We start from the raw sequence: 18,897 nt of genomic DNA on the forward strand, positions 1-18,897 counted from the left end.
AACTTGCAACCCTCTTCTGTTCCATAGGCTTCTACAGGAGCACACACACGTCTCATCTCATGCTTTTCTTTCTGCATTTCTGGACTGTTCTCCATAATCTCTTTTGTATATGCTCATTTTCAGCCTTCAAGTGTTGCCATGCCCAGTCATTGTCCTAAACCTTCTTTTCTTCTGTGCTGTCTTCTGGGGCAATCCCAATTGGTCCCATGGCTTTGGTTATCTATAGGTTTTCATCTCACACATTTATATCTTGTACTCTTCAACCTCTCTTCTAAACTGTAGACTTACACCATACCTGCCTGCTCAACACCACACTTGGAGTTCTTGAGAGTACCTCAAGTGTGGCTGTTGTCCCCCTGTGTTCCCTTTCATATTAAAGGACATCACTGTCCATGTTGCTATTTAGGCCAGAAATCTGAGAGGCATTCTTGATTCTTCTCTCTTCCTTCCTTCCATATTCAACAAACAGCCAGGTCCTGTTTCGTTTGCTGCCTAAATCTTTCCCATATCCAGACATTTCTTTTTAGCCCCACTGCTCCTACTCTTTTCCTACCATTTGTTATTTTTAGCCTGGTTACGGTGGTAGTTATTTTCCCTTTATCTGGCCTTGACTCTTATCTATTTTTTCTTGTAGCCAGGGTCGTGTTTTGGGGTCTTTCTTTCTTTCTTTCTTTCTTTTTGAAACAGGGTTTTGCTCTGTCACCAAGGCTGGTGCTGGAGTGCAGTGATGTGATCATGGCTCACTGCAGCCTCAACTTCACAGGTTCAAGTGATTCTCCCACCTCAGTCCCCAAGTGGCTGGATTACAGGCATGTGCCACCACACCAGGCTAATTTTTGTAGAGATGGGAGTCTCATTGTAATACCCAGGTTGGGTTTGAACTCCTGGGTTCAAGCGATCTTCTCACTTCGGCCTCCCAAAATGCTGGGATTATAGGTGTGAGCCACTGTGCCTTGCCCAGAGTGGTGGTCAAAAAAACAAAAAAATCTCTCATCAACCTGATGCTTTAAAAAACAAAACAGTTGTGACATTCTCATAACTAAATCCCCTTGATGGCTTCTTAGGACCCTAGAGCAAAGTCCAAAATGTTAAATGTAGACCTGATATGATACGGCCAGTTTAGCTCTTCAGCTTCACCTTGTGTGACAGTCCCATCCTTCCCTACACGGCAGCCATATTGAACTCTCATTTTCTTGACCATACTAACCTCTTTAGTGCCTCAGAGCCTTTCTGGAACATGCTTTCCCCATTCTTTTGTCTAGCTTAATTCTTACTCATCTTTCAGACCTCTGGTCAGATATCGCTTTCTCTAAGAAGTCTATTTTAACCCACCAGATTAGGTTGGATCCTTCTTTATACACTCCCATGGCACCTTGCAGGAAAAAACCGAGAGTCAGTACTGTGCCAATGTTTGGTAATACCAATCCTAAGTGGGATTTTTTTTTTTTTTATAACTGATTTTACTTCTCCACTGTATAAAGATCTCTGCCCAATTTCTTTACCCCCCACTCCAGTAATAACACTAACTCTTTGTACCTCTATAGTGCTTTATTCTTTTCATAGCACTTTACTTCCATACTTTACACTGATCCTTAGAACATACTTCTCTTGAAGTATTCGGGGCAGAAACGTTATCCCCATTTTACTGCTGAGGAAACTGTGACTCTGAAAAGAATATAACTTAAGTTTAAGTAGATCATTCTAAGTAACTTTTAGTCTATTTTGATTGTCTTTCTATTGCTATTTTGCTACACGAATAACATAAACATGTTCCTAAAAAGAATTATTGAGGGGCAAAACAGTAATAGTTTGGCTTCATAAAATTATGCAGTTAGTACTTAATATATTCTTCAGCATTAGTAAAAATATATATTTTTTTAATATTCCAGCTTGAAATTCAGAATCATCCTTTTTTTGAATCACTCAGCTGGGCTGACCTTGTACAAAAGAAGATTCCACCACCATTTAATCCTAATGTGGTAAGTATATATCCAAATCTTTCTTTCTAAAATAGTGAAACAGAATAGCAGTTCATAATAATTTTGAAACTAGATCTCAGAATCTAACCTGAATTAAATGGAGTCATTACCTAAATATTTGTGAAATATGTTACTTAGGATTGTCTAGTATAACTAATAACTTCAGGGAGACCAGTAAGATTATAGTTAGATTAGGTTGATAAAAATATCTTCCAGCACAGTAATTGTAAAGTGTTTCTTTGGAGCATGTATAAGAAAGAATGAACTCAATAAATCAGCCAGGCATGGTGGTTCATGCCTATAATCCCAGCACTTTGGGAGGCTGAGGCAGGCAGACCAATCCCAGCACTTTGGGAGGCCGAGGCAGATGGATCACTTGAGGCCAGGAGTTCAAGACCAGCCTGGCCAACATGGGAGAACCCTGTCTCTACTAAAAATACAAAAAACATTATCCGAGTGTGGTGATGCATGCCTGTAATTCAAGCTGCTAAGGAGGCTGAAGCACGAGAATCACTTGAACCTGGGAGGTGGTGGTTGCAGTGAGCCAAAATTGCACCACTGCACTCCAACCTGGGTGATAGAGTGAGACTCTGTCTCAAAATAAAATTTTAAAAAAAGCAGGTATAGACAAAACAAACATTGTTAATATAAACATATTAATGTAAATTGTTACTTTTTTGGGAAAACAATAGGGTAGTATTATAAAATGTTCTTGTTAGCTAGACTTGTTAAATCTGTTGATGGAAATGTTTCACCTAAAGATAATTTGTTTAAAGCAAAAAGCAACATTAAAGATGAGCTTTATACTATTAACTCCTATATATGTGTAATGTGTAATTAATTCATAAATGTGTAATGTGAGGCAAAAAAACAGATGCTCATAATAACTTATGATTACATCTGTGGGGGAATAAACAGTTGACAGAATTTATCTTTGATGCTTACTCTTTCCATCAATAAAATGAATTAGTTGATTTTCAGTCTGATTAGTGTTGTATATTTTAATAAGGCTAGTTACTAGGAAAAGGGAGAGTAGGGTTATTGACCATGCCAAGCTTCAACATTTTTATTTTGAATGTTTCTAGCAGTTAGTGGGAATTATTTCAAAATCTAACAGGTTGCATAAACTATTTACTTCAATTATATGTGCCCAACTAATCTGTTTTTAAAAAAGACTGGAAGCAGTTTTTTTTTTCTATGTTTACAATGGCTAAAATGCATTCTGGAATTTTTTTTTTTTTTAGCCCACAAAGTTGAGGTTATACTGCCAAATATTTTTTATCCTAATGAGAAGTGGTTGCTTAATTTTATTCTCTCAGCAGCTGATAGAGAAAGGATAATAGCAGTGACCTAAAATGGGCTAATATGAATGGGTACATTAGTATATTTTAAACTTTTTTTACTATAAAATTTATCAGCAAGTAGTTTTTGATACTTTGAAAGATTTGTTTCTAATTATACCATTTCAGAACAACCAATACAAAACAAGACCCTCCAAAATAAGCCATATGCAGATATGATTTCATTGACACTCCATCTGAAATTCTCTAAGTTACTGTGAAGCATCTCCTCACATTTCATTCTATGTTGGTTACATCCAGGTTTTGATCCTTGCCTCCACTGTAATCCTCAGAAAAACTTACTTTGTTGCTGCTTTCATTTTGGCAGCTCTTGGAATATAACTTCTTCAGGTTTTTTACTCCCTTTTTGAAATATTGACTGTTCTGCATAGCTAATAGTTTACAGTTCTGTAGCCTCAATCCCTACTTTAGGAATTTCTGTTTATTACATGTAAAATTTTGGAAAACTATGAAAATAAAATTGACTGCTTGGTGGAAGAGGGCTCACCAACATTTCAAATTAGAGGGTTTCCCCAAATAATCTTTAAAGTAAAAGTGTAGCATAGAGGCTGGGCATGGTGGCTCACGCCTGTAATCCCAGCACTTTGGGAGGCTGAGGCGAGGGGATCATGAGGTCAGGAGATTGAGACCATCCTGGCCAACATGGTGAAGCCACATCTCTACTAAAAATACAAAAAAATTAGCCAGACACAGTGGTGTGTGCCTGTAGTCCCAGCTACTCAGGAGGCTGAGGCAGGGGGAACTGCTTGAACCCGGGCAGCAAAGGATGCTGTGAGCCAAGATCGTGCCACTGCACTACAGCCTGGACAACAGAGCAAGACTCCGTCTCAAAAAAAACAAAAAACAACAGTGAAGTGTAGCATAGCCCAGCCCTGAAGCAGGTCGATGTGGTATTGAACTCTGATAAGAGTGGCTTGGCCAATCTCCAAGTGGGTCATTCAGAAATCATATCTGAGAGGTGGGTTTGGACCAGGAGAGAGGCTGGCACCATTCTAACAATTCTATAAGCTGAAAGAAAATATTTGTTTCTGGGTTGATGAATCCCTCTTATTAATGGTTTTTTAAATTAGTTCAATGTTAATGGATTGTGTGTGGTAGGAAGGGATTACTATGAAAATACAGGGGTCTGGAAAGGACAGATTGCAGTCAGGGTACATATTAGTAGCAGGACATATTTATGCTATACATTTCCAAGTAGAGGTGGGGAGAAAAGGAATTAACTTCTAGAGCACTGCCTGCTATGTACCCAGCATTGTGTTAGGTCCTTGATGCATTGCCTTGGTTCCCAAACCCTCTGAGGAATTAAAACCTAGGTATAGACCAGACACAGTGGCTCACACCTGTAATTTCAGTACTTTGGGAGGCTGGGGCGGGTGGATTGCTTGAGCCCAGGGGTTCAAGACCAACCTGAGCAGCATGGCAAAACCCTGTCTCTACCAAAAAAAAAAAAAAAAAAAGCAAAAACTAGCTGGGAATGGTGGCACACACCTGTAGTCCCAAGTATTCAGGGGGCTGAGGCAGGAAGATCAACTGAGCCCAGGGAGGTTGTCTGCAGTGAACCGTGATCATGGCATTGCACTCCAGCCTGGGTGACAGAGTGTGACCTTGTCTCAAAAACAAAACAAAAAACCTAGGTATGTCTGACTCCAGAGTCATTACACCATGCACCTAAAAGTAACCCTTGCAAGACCTAAGATAATATTTTTGTGTATAATCTTTAAGCGAAGAATGCTTTTTAAAGCATGACCCACAACCCAGAAGCCAGAAGGGAAAAAAGTTGGTAGATTTGGCTACATACAATTTTAGCATATGTGCTGCTGACGCAAGCACTGACTACATAAAATTTAGAAGTATCTGCATAAAAAGATGCTACAAGCAAATAACAAACAGGGAAATTTTCAACACCTAAAGTGTTCTTATTAGTCAGTGGGAAGACATACCAACAACCAATATAAACATGGACAAAAGACACAAAATATGCAGTTACAGAAAAAGAAATACAACTAGCTTTTAATTATATGAAAAGAAGTTTATACTCACTGACGGTTGAGGAAGTGCAATATTAAGCCATAACAGATTACTATTTTTCACCAGACAGATTAACAAAGATCAAAAAGTTAGGTATTCTAGGGTTTGATTAAGTAGGTCTTCACATACAGTGTTCTCCGTACTTTACATGTATCCTTTTACTAAATCCTGACAACATCCTATGAGATAGTACTGTTATTTTCCATATATATGGATGAGTTAACTGAGGCACAGAAAAAATTAAATGACTTTTCTCAAAATTAAGTTAAAGTTGCAGAACTAGGATTTGAACTCAGATACTCTGAAGGCAGAGCCTTCACTCTTAAAAAACCACATAGTACAGGTTGAGTATCCTTTATCTGAAATGTTTGGGACCAGAAGTGTTTTGGATTTGGGATTCTGTTTTGGATTTTGGAATTTACTTACTGATTGAGCATCTCAAATATGAAAATCTGAAATTGAAAATGCTCCAGTGAGTGTAATGTAGATGCTCAAAATTTTTGGACTTCGGAGCATTTTGATTTTGGATTTTCAGATTTGGGATGCTCAGCCTGTATTATTCCTGTTGGTACCAGCCATGAGCCATGAGGGGATTATAAAGGCAAGTCAGAACATTGCCATCATTTATTGAGTACCTTCTACATGTTAGATTCTGGGAATTTTATTTATTAACACATCAGATTCTTGCAACAACCTGAGGAGGTAGGTGATAGTATTCTTACTTTATGGAAGAAGAAACAAGCTCATAGAGATAGTTTATATAACAAATTAAACACCTGTAATCCCAGCACTTTGGGAGGCTGAGGTGAGCCTATCACTGAGGTCAGGACTTTGAGACCAGCCTAGCCAACATGGTGAAACCCTGTCTCTACTAGAAATAGAAAAATTAGCCAGGCATGGTGGCACATACCTGTAGTCCCAGCTACTCAGAAGTCTGAGGCACGAGAATTGCTTGAATCCAAGAAGTGGAGGTTTGAGTGAACCCAGATCATGCTACTGCACTCCAGCCTGGGCAACAGAGCAAGACTCTGTCTCAAAAATAATACTAATTACAGCTAGCAAGTTTTGTAGCCAGAGTTCAAGAGCCCATGCTTCAAGAATTGTGTATGAGAATTTGATGAGGAAAAAAAATACATATATACATACATACATATAAAATTTCTAGCACTCTTTGTCCATGGGGCGGGGGTGGGGGGAGGCGGGGCAGGCGGGGATTTTCTCATATGGGAGGATCTAGCTTTCTGGTTTTTTGTGGTCTCTGCTCAGTTTGTGGATGACCAGGCTATTATCCTTTGATTATAATAACTGCACTGAATTTCTATCAGTGCACCCTCCATTAGACTTGATTTTAAGGATTCCCTTCCCTGTAGAGCAGAAATAACCTAGAAATTCAGGAATGGACTTTAAGAATAAATCACCTGAATTTGTATCCGTTTTTATCTGTAAATATATTGGGTCTGGGCATGGTGGCTCATGGATGTAATTCTAGCCGTAATCACGGATGTAATCCCAACACTTTGGGAGAATTGCTCGAGTTCGGGAGTTCAAGACCAGCCTGGACAACATGGTGAGAATTTGACTCTACTAAAAATAAAAAGCCAGGTATAGTGACACATGCCTGTGGTCCCAGCTACTTGTGGAAGGTTTAGGTAGGATGATCTCTTGAGCCCAGGAGGTCGAAGTTGCAGTGAGCTACAGCCTGGGTGAAAGTGAGATAATAGGAAAGGTAGAGTCTATTGGCTTGCATCAGATTTATAAAGGAAAGTTAAGAACCACTGCCTTTCTTTTAACCAAGAACCTAATAACTGATAAAACAAATTATAATTTTACTGATAACTGCTTCATTTCTTCATCAGACCCACCCAGAATTGAGAGACCAGATGGACAGGCATTTTATGGAAACTCAAATGCAGAATGCTATTCTGAAAACCTACCTGAGACCTTTTTCTGAACTTAGGTGTAATGAGGCAGTGATGGGTAGAGAGGAAGGGGATCAGTGAAAAGGCTTGAGATTTAAATGAGCAATGAATCTCTGTTTGTGAGCCTTCCTTACTGTTCTCTCTCCTCCCCTGACTCAAAGAGAACCTTAACTGTTAGAACAAGCTTGTTCAAACCACGGTCTGTGGGCTGCATGGGGCACAGGATGGCTTTGAATGTGGTGGCCCAACACAAATTCTTAAACACTCTTTAAAACATTATGAGGCCGGGCGCGGTGGCTCACGCCTGTAATCCCAGCACTTTGGAAGGCCAAGGCGGGTGGATCACGAGGTCAAGAGATCGAGACCATCCTGGTCAACATGGTGAAACCCCGTCTCTACTAAAAATACAAAAATTAGCTGGGCATGGTGGCGTGTGCCTGTAATCCCAGCTGCTCAGGAGGCTGAGGCAGGAGAATTGCCTGAGCCCAGGAGGCGGAGGTTGCGGTGAGCCGAGATCGCGCCATTGCACTCCAGCCTGGGTCACAAGAGCGAAACTCCGTCTTAAAAAAAAAAAAAAAAAAAAAAAAAATTATGAGATTTTTTTGTGTGTTCTTTGTTTATTTGTTTGTTTGTTTTTTGAAGATGGGGTTTCGCCATGTTAGTCAGGCTGGTCTTGAACTCCTGACCTCAGGTGATCCACCCGCCTTGGCCTCCAAAATGCTTGGATTACAGGTGTGAGCCACCACGCCCAGCCTTGTTTGTTTTTTTAAGCTCATCGGCTATTGTTCATGTTAGTCAGTGTGGTCGAAGACAATCTTCTTCTTCCAGTGTGGCCCAGGGAAGCCAAAAGATTGGTCACCCCTGTTTTAGAAGGACAGATAACCTAAATAATAAATAATAAATATTTATTATTTATAAATAAATTTATAAATATTTATATTTATAAATAAATAATATTTATAAATATAAATATATTTATAAATATTTCACCTAAATAATAAAAGTTAAGGAAGGAAAAGCAGAAAAGTGTTTCAAAGGAATAAATTAGGAAGACATCTAACCTTGCCAGGAATAAACACACAAATTCATAAAGGAGTTGTAATAAAGGACTAAATTGGTCTAGGTGCAGTGGCTCACACCTGTAATCCCAGCACTTTGGAAGGCCAAGGTGAGGAGTTCGAGACCAGCCTGGCCAACATGGTAAAACCCCGTCTCTACTAAAAACACAAAAAGTTAGCTGGGTGTGGTGGCACCTGTAATCCCAGCTACTCTGGGAGGCTGAGGCAAGAAAATCGCTTGAACCTGGGGGGCAGAGGTTGCAGTGAGCCCACTGACACTCCAGCCTGGATGACAGTGCAAGACTCCATCTCAAAAAAAAAAAAAAAAAAAAAAAAAAGACTAAATTCATGAAAGAAAAGCTAAGATGAATAATACTGTGCTTTTGATATTTTAGGCTGGACCAGATGATATCAGAAACTTTGACACAGCATTTACAGAAGAAACAGTTCCATATTCTGTGTGTGTATCTTCTGACTATTCTATAGTGAATGCCAGTGTATTGGAGGCAGATGATGCATTTGTTGGTTTCTCTTATGCACCTCCTTCAGAAGACTTATTTTTGTGAACAATTTGCCATTCAGAAACCATGGAGCAAAATAAGTCTATAGATGGGACTGAAGCTTCTATTTGTGTGGTTATATTCAAATATGTATAACTAGTGCCTCATTTTTACATGTAATGACGAAAATTATGAAAAAAATGTATTTTCTGCTACGTGCAAGAAAAATAGGGCATTTTAAAAGAGCTGTTTTGATTAAAATTTATATTGTTTAGTAAGTTTATTTTTAAACAAAATTTAAAAGCTATTATTCTTAGCATTAACCTATTTTTAAAGAAAACTTTTTTGCAATTGACTGTTTTTTCCCTCTAAGTTTACACTAACATCTACCCAAGATAGACTGTTTTTAACAGTCAATTTCAGTTCAGCTAACATTTATTAAGACCTTTGTAACTCTCTACTATGACTTTTCTTATCACATCAAAACTATGCAATTGGTACGTGGTTGTTTAAGAAGAAATCGTATTTTTCCATGATAAATCACTGTTTGAAATATTTGGTTCATGGTATGAATAAAATGTAAAAGCATAATTAATGCATTGGCTGCAGGTTAACACTTGGAGTAACTTTATTCTGCAGATCATTTAAGAAGTAACAAAAGGAAATTATTTTTTTGAAATACTAATTCAACTTTGTGGATTATTTTTCCTCGGAAGGAAAAGAAAAAGTTTAATGGTTAGGAATTTTTAAGTATTCCCAAAGATCTGAAGGGTAATAAAATGTACTGCTGGATTTTTTAAGGTGGTACCAAAAACGAATATCTGTCTGTCATATATTCATATTACAAATATATTCTATTTATGTTCTGTTCATCTTTTGAATTTTTAGTATGCTGTGAAGTCATTCTAAATCTTTGTATTTGCTTTTGCAAATAGGTATTTCAAAGCTCTTTTCCTAATGGGTTAGGTAAAATAAAAAATTGAGCTTTCTAGAGTATTTGCCTAATTGGAAATTAAAAAGTAAAATAATAGTCCAGGCACGATGGCTCATGCCTGTAGTCCCAGCACCCTAGGAGGCTGAGGCAGGCAGATTATTTGAGCTCAGGAGTTTGAGACGAGCCTGGGCAACATGGTGAAACCCTATCTCTACAAAAAATACAAAAATTAGCCAGACATGCTGGCACTTGCCTTTAGTCCCAGCTACTCTGGAGGCTGAAGTGGGAGGATGGCTTGGGAGGTTGCAGTGAACTGAAATCGTGCCACTGCACTTCAGCCTGGGTGCCAGAGCGCGACCCTACTAAAAAAAAAAGAAAAAAGTAAAACAAATTGTGAGTCAACATAAATGTATATAGTTTTATTACAATGTAACAAAAGTTAAAAATCAGACGGATGTGTATTCAGTATCCAATTCAGTATATCTTAGAAAAAGTACAGGAAACAGACCTTAAAATCGTAACCTACCAACTAACTTACAGGCTTATAAAAGTAAAGGAGAATAACTGGCTGGCATGGTGGCTCATGCCTATAAAATCCCAGCACTTTGGGAGGCTGAGGCAGGAGGATCACTTGAGCCCAGAGTTCAAGACCAGCCTGGGCAATATGGTGACACCTCATTTCTATTCATTTATTTTAAAAAAAAAAAAATAAATAAACTACAGAAGAACTTTTAAAAATAAAAATAAGCTTACCTTGGAATTCCGATTCTTGGATTAGAGTAGAGGTATTTTTAAGTTAAGTAGGAAGCATTCTTGTAAAAGTTTAATGACCCACTTTAGGTGCTCCAAGAACAAGCATCCCTTCCAAGTTTGTCTTGAGAAAGAAATCATGAAAGCATTTCTTACCAATACTCCTTGGCTTAAAAATGTTCAGAATTGGGCAGCGGGGGTGGCAGTGTGCTTTTCTTACGTTAATAATATTTATATCGAATACACTGAATCTTCCTTTAGAGGTAAGACTTTAATATCTACACTGTAAATATTTGATTTATTTGGCACTACTGTAAGTTTTGCTTTTACACAAAGCTCTTTGCTTATTATAAAGCAAAATAAAAATTGTAGTTTCTTGTATGATTTTTTTGTACTCATTCATTCCTCAGTTAAGCTGCCAAAAATAAAAGTGCAATATTGTATATTTTTAAGAACAAATTTAAAATAGAATTTTGATGTTTCTCAGATCACAAGTTATACAAATCTATATAGTATAATAAAATCAATGAAAAGATAAATCACCTAATGTCTGTCATTATTTGAAATTGAAATAGGTAATGTTACAATGGTCATTACAAAATGAATTATTTATATGTGTGAGGGGGGAAAAATTTGAACAGAAAATATTTGGACAGAAAAAATTGATACAGGATCAAGGGTAAATCCCAGTTGATTATGGTATATTACTATTTTGATTTGGCTGTGAATCCATTCAGTTCTGGATTTTGTTTGTTGGGAGACTTTTTGTTCGATAAAAATTGTAGTTTCTTTTGTGATTTTTTTGTACTCATTAATTCCTCAGTTAAGCTGGCAAAAATTAAAGTGCAGTATTGTATATTTTTAAGAACAAATTACAAATAGAATTTTGATGTTTCTCAGATCACAAGACATACAAATCTATATAGTATAGATATAGTCTAGTATATGTCCAAGTATTTTCTATTCAAAGGGATGTTAAATTCAACATCCCTTTATTATAAAAACCCTCAACAAACAAGGCATAGAAGGAATATACCTAAAAATAATAAAAGCCATATATGATAAACACAGAGCTAATACACTGAATGGAAAAAAGTTGAAAACCTTTCCTCTAACTCTAGAATACACATTTGTTTTATGAGCACATAGAACATTCTCCAGAATAGATAATATGTTAAGCTACAAAACAAGCCTCAACAAATCTTTAAAAATCAATGTATCAAGTATCTTCTCAGATCACAATGGAATAAAACCATAAATCCATACTAAGAGTAACTTTGGAGACTGTAAATATGTGGAAATTAAACATGCTCCTGGATGACTGACCATTAGGTGAACAAAAAAATTTTGATGTAAGTGGAAAAAGAATTTTGAAACAGATGAAAATGGAAACATGACCTACCAAAACCTGTGGGATGCAGCAAAAGAAGCGCTAAGAGTAATAAATGCCTAACAAAAACTAGCAAGGTTACAAATTAATCTAACTGTACTTCAAGGAACTAGAAAAAGAACAAACAAAATGAGCAGAAGGATCAAGGGCAGAACTAAATGAAATAGACTAAACAATATAACGGACCAATGAAATAAATTGGTTCCTGTAAAAGATAAAATTGATAAACTGCTAGCTAGACTAGCCAAGAAAATAAGAGGAGAAGACCCAAATAAACAATTGGAAATGTAAAAGGAGACATTACAAGAAAATAAGAGAAGATCCAAATAAACATTTGGAAATGAAAAACGAGACATTACAACTGATACCACAGAAATACAAAAGATTATCAGATTATTATGAACAACTATACTTACCCACTAAAAGTGGATAAATTCCTGGAAACATAAAACCTACCAGGATTGAATCAGGAAGAAATAGAATACCCAGACAGACCAGTAATAAGTAGCAAGATTGAATCATTAACAAAAGTCTCCCAACAAAGAAAAGCCCAGGACTGAATGGATTCACAGCCAAGTCAAAATGATAATATACCATAATCAACTGGGATTTATACTTGATCCTATGTCAAGTATGTGTAAGGGATGCAAGGACAGTTAAGCATATGCAAATCAATAAACGATACATCACATCAACAGAAAAAAGATGGAGCCATCACATTACCTGACTTTAAAATATATTACAAGGCTGGCCGGGCCTGATGGCTCACACCTGCAATCCTAGTACTTCGGAAAACGGAGATGGCCAGGTCACTTGAGACCAGAGGTTTGAGACCAGCCAGGGCAACATGGTGAGACCCCGTCTACAAAAAATAGAAAAAAAGCCAGCTGCGGTGGTGCACATTTGTAGTCCCAGCTACTTGAGAGGCCGAGGCAGAAGAATCTTCTAATAGATTTTTATGTATTTAATACATCCTTTAAAATACTTGTTAAGTCATGCATGGTGGCATGCGCTTGTCGTCCCAGCTATTGTGGAGGCTGAAGCGGGAAGATTGCTTGAACTCACAAGATGTAAGTTGCATTGAGCTGAGATGGTACCATTGCATTCCAGCCTGGGTGACAGAGTGAGACTGTGTCTAAAACAAATTTTTTTAATGATCAGATGAAAACACATCATGGCAAAAATAAAATTTAAACATTAAAAGAAAGCTTTGAAAAAAATTTAAATAAACGCTTCGTATTTCTCAAAACTCAAAAACTCAGACAATATGTAGGAGCTGTATTTTGCTGCATATGAATTATACCTCAATGAAAAATATTTAAAAGCAAAAAGCTATATGAAAGGCAAAAATACAAATAATTCATAATTCTACCACCTTTAAAGAAATATTTGAGCCATTTTACCATATTACATGTAACTTGTTTCTGCTGTTTAGTAGTATTTTGTAAAAATAAAGTACTATAAGTATGAAGCAATAAGTAGCAATGGCATTTTGACTCTGGATAACACTACCATTTTCAGAGGGTTTGCAATGTGTAAAAAAAAAAAAAAATGCTGAATTCTTAAGGTTTTTAAATTCCGATTTTAGATCTAACATGTTTTTTTCAAGAGTCTCACTTTTTTACCTAGGCCAGAGTGCAGTGGTGCAATCATAATTCACTGCAACCTCCCACTTCAGCCTCCCTAGTAGCTGACTACAGGTGCATACCACCAAGTCTGACTATGCAGATATTTTAAAGGATGCATTAAATACATAAAAATCTATTAGTATATTTTGCTGGACTTGGTTGATACAAAACTATTACTTTGGTGCAGAAATGAACAATGTTATGCTATGAACTGATTAATCAAAACTAAAATAGCTGGTTGCGGTGGCTCACGCCTGTAATCCCAGCACTTTGGGAGGTCGAGGCAGGCGGTAAACCTGAGGTCAGGTGTTCAAGACCAGCCTGGCCAACATGGAGAAAGCCCATCTCTATTAGAAATACAAAAATTAGTTGGGCATGGTGGCATGTGCCTGTAATCTCAGCTACTTGGAAGGCTGAGGCATGAGAATTGCTTGAACCCGGGAGGCAGAAGTTGCAGTGAGCCAAGATCACGCCACTGCACTCCAACCTGGGCAACACAACGAGACTCCATTTCAAAAAAAAAAAAAAACACTTTAAAATATATGGATACCTTCCAGAAAAATTTATGCTACTTTAAAATACAACAGCCATTACCAGACCATAGCCTATTCTCATCTAAAATTGTAGTTATTACCACAGAATTGTAGTTCAAGACAATTTGGACAGCCTCCTTGTTGTAAATTGATTTCTACCCCAAAAAAGTATTTTCTTTAATCTCACAAGTAAAATAGATGATACTCTCCCAGAGAAACAAACTCTGAGGTGTTTTGCCACCGCTATTAAATATGAAAAGGGATGATTTCAATTATTTTTCATGGAAAATGATCCAACCCAATGCAATGGAGCAGAGTTGCTAACTGCATCAAGAACACTAAAGGTTGAGGACCGACACGGTGGCTCACGCTGGTAATCCCAGCACTCCGGGAGCCCAAGGTGGGACAATTGCTTGAACCCAGGAGTTTGAGACTAGCATGGGAAACAAAATGAGACCACTGTCTCTACAAAAAAATTTTTTAAGTTTACCAGGCACGGTTGTAGTTTCAGCTACGTGGGAATCTGAGGTGCCAGGATCACTTGAGCCCAGGAGATTGAGACTGCAGTGGGCCCTGATTGGGCCACTGCACTCCAGTCAAAAGGTAGACAGTATCAGAGGTAGACAGTGTCTTAAAAAAAAGAATACCAATGGTCGAGAAGCAGGCACAGTTTTCAAGGGTTTGGGGTTTTTTGGTAACAGTTTCATTATTTTTTTATTTTTATTTTTTGAGATAGGGTGTCCCTCTATCACCCAGGCTAGAGTGCAATGACACAATCTCCACTTGCTGCAACCTCTGCTTCCTGGGTTCAAGTGATTCTCCTGCCTGCTAATTAATAAAATATTACTAATCCCAAGTAGCTGGGATTACAGGCATGCACCACCACACCTGGCTAATTTTTATATTTTTAGTAGAAATGAGGTTTCACGATGTTGCCTAGGCTGGTGTCCAGTTCCCGACCTCAAGTGACCCACCTGCCTTGGCCTCCCAAAGTGCTGGGATTATAGGCATCAGCCACTATGCCTGGCCAGCTTTAAAATTAAGATTTAATTCAAGTACTGTACAATTCATCTATTTAAAATGTACAACTAACTGGCTTTCAGGAGATTCAGAGTTGTGCAACTTTCACCACAATTAATTTTAGATCATTATCATCACTTTTAAAAGAAAACCTGTGTGAATTCATGAACAAGAAAAAATATGGTACACATACAATGGAATATTACTCAACCTTGAAAAGGAAGGAAATTCTAACATGCTACAACATGGATGAAACTTGAAGATGTTTGTCAAAGTGAAATAAGCCTATCACAAATAGACAAATACTGTATGATTCTATTTACATGAAGTACCCAGAGAAGTCAAATTCAAGGAGGCAAAGAATGATGGTTGTCAGGGGATGAGGAAGAGAAGAATGGGGAGTTATTGTTTAATGTGTATGGAGTTTCTGCTTGGGAAGATGAAAACAGTTCTGCAAACCAGATGGTGGTGATGAGTGCACAGTGTGAACGTAGGTAGTATAAATGAATTGTACACTTTAGGATGGTGAAAATGGTACATTTTATGTATATTTTACCACAATTTAAAAAGAAGAAGAAATCTCATACCCATTAGCAATCATTCTGCATTCTCAACCAACCTCTGGGCAACCACAAATCTGCTTTCTCTCTTTATAGATTCTCCTATTTGGACATTTCATATAGACGGAATCACACTATGTGTAGTCGTTTGTGTCTGGCTTCTTTCCCTTTGCATAGTGTTTGCAAGGTTCATCCATGTTGTAGCCTCTATTAGTGCCTCATCCCGTTTTACCACGAAAACCATTCCATTGCATGGCTACACCACAGCTATCCATTGATCGGTGATGGGCATTCAGGTTGTTTCCACTTTGGGGCTACTATGAATAATACTATGAACATTCGTATAGAAGTTTCTATGCGAACATGTTTTCAGTTCTCTTGGGTGTATTTATAAATACCTAGGAGTGGAATTACTGGATCATAGGGTAACTTTATGTTGAGTCCTTTGAGGGAATACTGGAATATTTTCCGAAATGACTAGACATTTTGCATTACCTGAAGTGGAGTTTTGAATATTTTTATTTTATTTTATTTTTTTTGAGACGGAGTTTCGCTCTTGTTACCCAGGCTGGAGTGCAATGGCGCGATCTCGGCTCACCGCAACCTCTGCCTCCTGGGTTCAGGCAATTTTCCTGCCTCAGCCTCCTGAGTAGCTGGGATTACAGGCACGCGCCACCATGCCCAGCTAATTTTTTGTATTTTTAGTAGAGACGGGGTTTCACCATGTTGACCAGGATGGTCTCGATCTCTCGACCTCGTGATCCACCCGCCTCGGCCTCCCAAAGTGCTGGGATTACAGGCTTGAGCCACCGCGCCCGGCCTTGAATTTTTAAAACAAACATCAACACCTTCAGCTTGAGATAACAACAAAAAACCAAACGTAGCCCTGTCTTTTCTTTGTTTCGCTAGCATAGAGCAAGAGTGAAGAAATTAAACCGTGGGGAACAAGCCCAGCTGGTTCCGCTGCTGACAGGAAGGTGCGCGCGGTCCCGGCAACCTCCGCGCACGCGGCCAACGGCCGGGAGGTGCGCGCATGCGTGTTAGGGCTCCGCTTCGCCATCGCTGTAGGCGGCAGGTAATCGCCGCGCTTTGTGGGAGTCAGGGTGGGTGCAAAGCACACAGCGCTGGGGTCCCACTCCGCGAGGTCGCCGCTGTCGGTGGGAGGAGTCCTCAGAGTCTGGACTCGCTTTCTTCCGCTTTGGTTGTGAGGTGTTTTCCTGCGGTCTTCCCCTCACCAGTTCATCCCCGGTGCTGACGGGGCAAGGACAGAAGGCAGAATCCGCGCCTGCTCCACGTGAAGCAACGCTCGATGTTCGTTAGACTAAGGGAAGACAGAGAATTCGAATGTTATCCCTGTTCTCTCACCTAACGCTTTTCCACAGGCTTCTCTTTCTTTTCCCGACTTAATCTACTTCCGTGAAAACGCGTCCGCTCCCAGGGCCTCCGCTTTACGCAGTGACACCTAGACTCAGCTCTGGCTCCTTTGATGCCACCGAACTCCAGGCCCTGATTTATGGCCCCCTCCTGCTTATATCTATCAGGGAGTCCCAAGGGCCCTCAAAGTCAGGACAGCTAACGGGAGCTTTTCCTTGCCATTCCCTGACGCTTCTCCTTGGGCTCCGTGTTTCCCTTAGAGCAGCGGCATCCACCCACACCCATGTTAAAAACCCACTTAGCTTTCGATTACTCTTCTCCGTATTGGAGGCTGATCACCAGGACCAGCGTGCAATCTTTAAAATTCTAGAATCGGTCTCCTCCATTCCATTTTGTTCCTCATGCCCTGGATCAGGCCATCCACCTTCTAAGAATATTGCAAGAGGTAGAAACTGAGCATCAACTCTCCCACTATTCCAGCCTGCTTTCCACATTGGCAGCAAGCACCGGTTTGTAAAATAAAAATCTCACTAAGGGCTAGGCGTAGTGGCTCATATCTGTAATCCCAGCACTTTGGGAGGACGAGACAGCTACCTAGGAACGAAGTAACACCCCATCTCCATAAAAAAATTAAAAATTAGCTGGGTGTGGTGGCGCCTGCCTGTAGTCCCAGGCTGAGAAGGGAGAATCGCTTGAGCTGGGAAGGTAGAGGCTGCAGCAAGCCAGGATCATGCCACTGCACTCCAACCTGGGCAGCATAGTGAGACCTTGTCTCAAAAAATAAAATGACTATAATATTCCCCCTCTTAAAAAACTTAGATGGTTTCCTTTTGCCTGTATGATCTTCATATACTTCAAAAGATACATAATCTGGCCTCACCCAACCATTTAATTATCAATAGTCTCCCTTCATTCAACCACAAAAACCTAATGTTCTAGTGAAGCAAAGATGTGATGTGCTGAACATGACACTGAGATCATTGTACTTATGGCCACAGAGAACGCTAAAGTTTCACTTCTATCTTGTATCAAAAAGGACAGTCTCAATTATTTTTCTTTGGAAAGTAGCCTGAACTCCACGTAGTGGATGTGTGGATCCAGTAGAGTAAAACTCATAATGGGGGTGAGAGGTGACCACCTCTATCTCTGGAACACTTTCTCCTTCTCTTCACCTCTCCTCCAATTAGTGAAATAGTCAATCTATCAAATGTCATCTTAAAGTAGAACTCATAGCTTCTTGTCTATGACCCCACTGTCTTCAATCAAAATGTCTTAAAATAATAGAAAATATGACCATACACAAGGATGACCCCAAATTTTGTGAAATATTTCATCTATGTTGTTCCTTTCATGCTACCTAGTATATTCATATTTTTATTACAGCACTTAAATTGCCATGTAATTGTTTACATATATATCTTCTCTCACTGCACTCTTTCTGAAGAATCGAGACCATGTTTTACTCATCTTTGTGTTTTTAGTGCCTAGGACAATCTAGTATCCAACCTATAGTAGGTGCCAAATAAATATTTGGTAATGAGGCCAGGTGTGGTGGCTCACACCTATAATCCCAGCACTTTGGGAGGCTGAGGCAGGTGGATCACTTGAGGTCAGGAGTTGGAGACCAAACTGGCCAACATGGTGAAACCCTGTCTCTACTAAAAATACAAAAATTAGCCCAGCCGGGTGACATGTGCCTGTTATCCCAGAACTCAGTAGGCTGAGGCAGGAGAATCGTTTGAACCGGGAGGTGGAGGTTGCAGTGAGCTGAGATAGTGCCACTGCACTCCAGCCTGGGCAACAGAGCGAGACTCCAATTCAAAAAAAAAGCTATTTGGCAAAAGAAAACAAAAGTTTTGCTTC

General features: G+C 39.0%; 2 protein-coding genes across 8 annotated transcripts in view; both read left to right on the forward strand.

Annotated features, from left to right (window-relative positions):
* SGK3 (serum/glucocorticoid regulated kinase family member 3) overlaps window positions 1-12,873 on the forward strand; it is a 148,354-nt gene extending 135,481 nt beyond the window's left edge. For 4 of the 7 annotated variants that reach the window (XM_010330727.2, XM_074386718.1, XM_010330728.2 and 1 more), the window contains 2 exons: window positions 1,890-1,979; window positions 8,741-12,870. In XM_010330727.2, coding sequence (XP_010329029.1) covers window positions 1,890-1,979; window positions 8,741-8,911 — 261 coding nt within the window. In that variant the 3' untranslated portion in view covers window positions 8,912-12,870. Of the gene's footprint in view, window positions 1-1,889; window positions 1,980-8,740 lie in introns of all 7 variants that reach the window. The other 3 variants (XM_074386721.1, XM_074386720.1, XM_074386719.1) reach the window with 1 other exon arrangement.
* Window positions 12,874-16,613: 3,740 nt separating this feature from the next.
* MCMDC2 (minichromosome maintenance domain containing 2) overlaps window positions 16,614-18,897 on the forward strand; it is a 58,646-nt gene continuing 56,362 nt past the window's right edge. The window contains exon 1 of the mRNA XM_074386722.1: window positions 16,614-16,735. The gene's annotated coding sequence lies outside the window, so the exon portion shown is untranslated. The remainder of the gene's footprint in view (window positions 16,736-18,897) is intronic.

This window comes from Saimiri boliviensis, chromosome 15, assembly GCF_048565385.1.
Source record: "Saimiri boliviensis isolate mSaiBol1 chromosome 15, mSaiBol1.pri, whole genome shotgun sequence".
Taxonomy (NCBI): Eukaryota; Metazoa; Chordata; class Mammalia; order Primates; family Cebidae; genus Saimiri; species Saimiri boliviensis.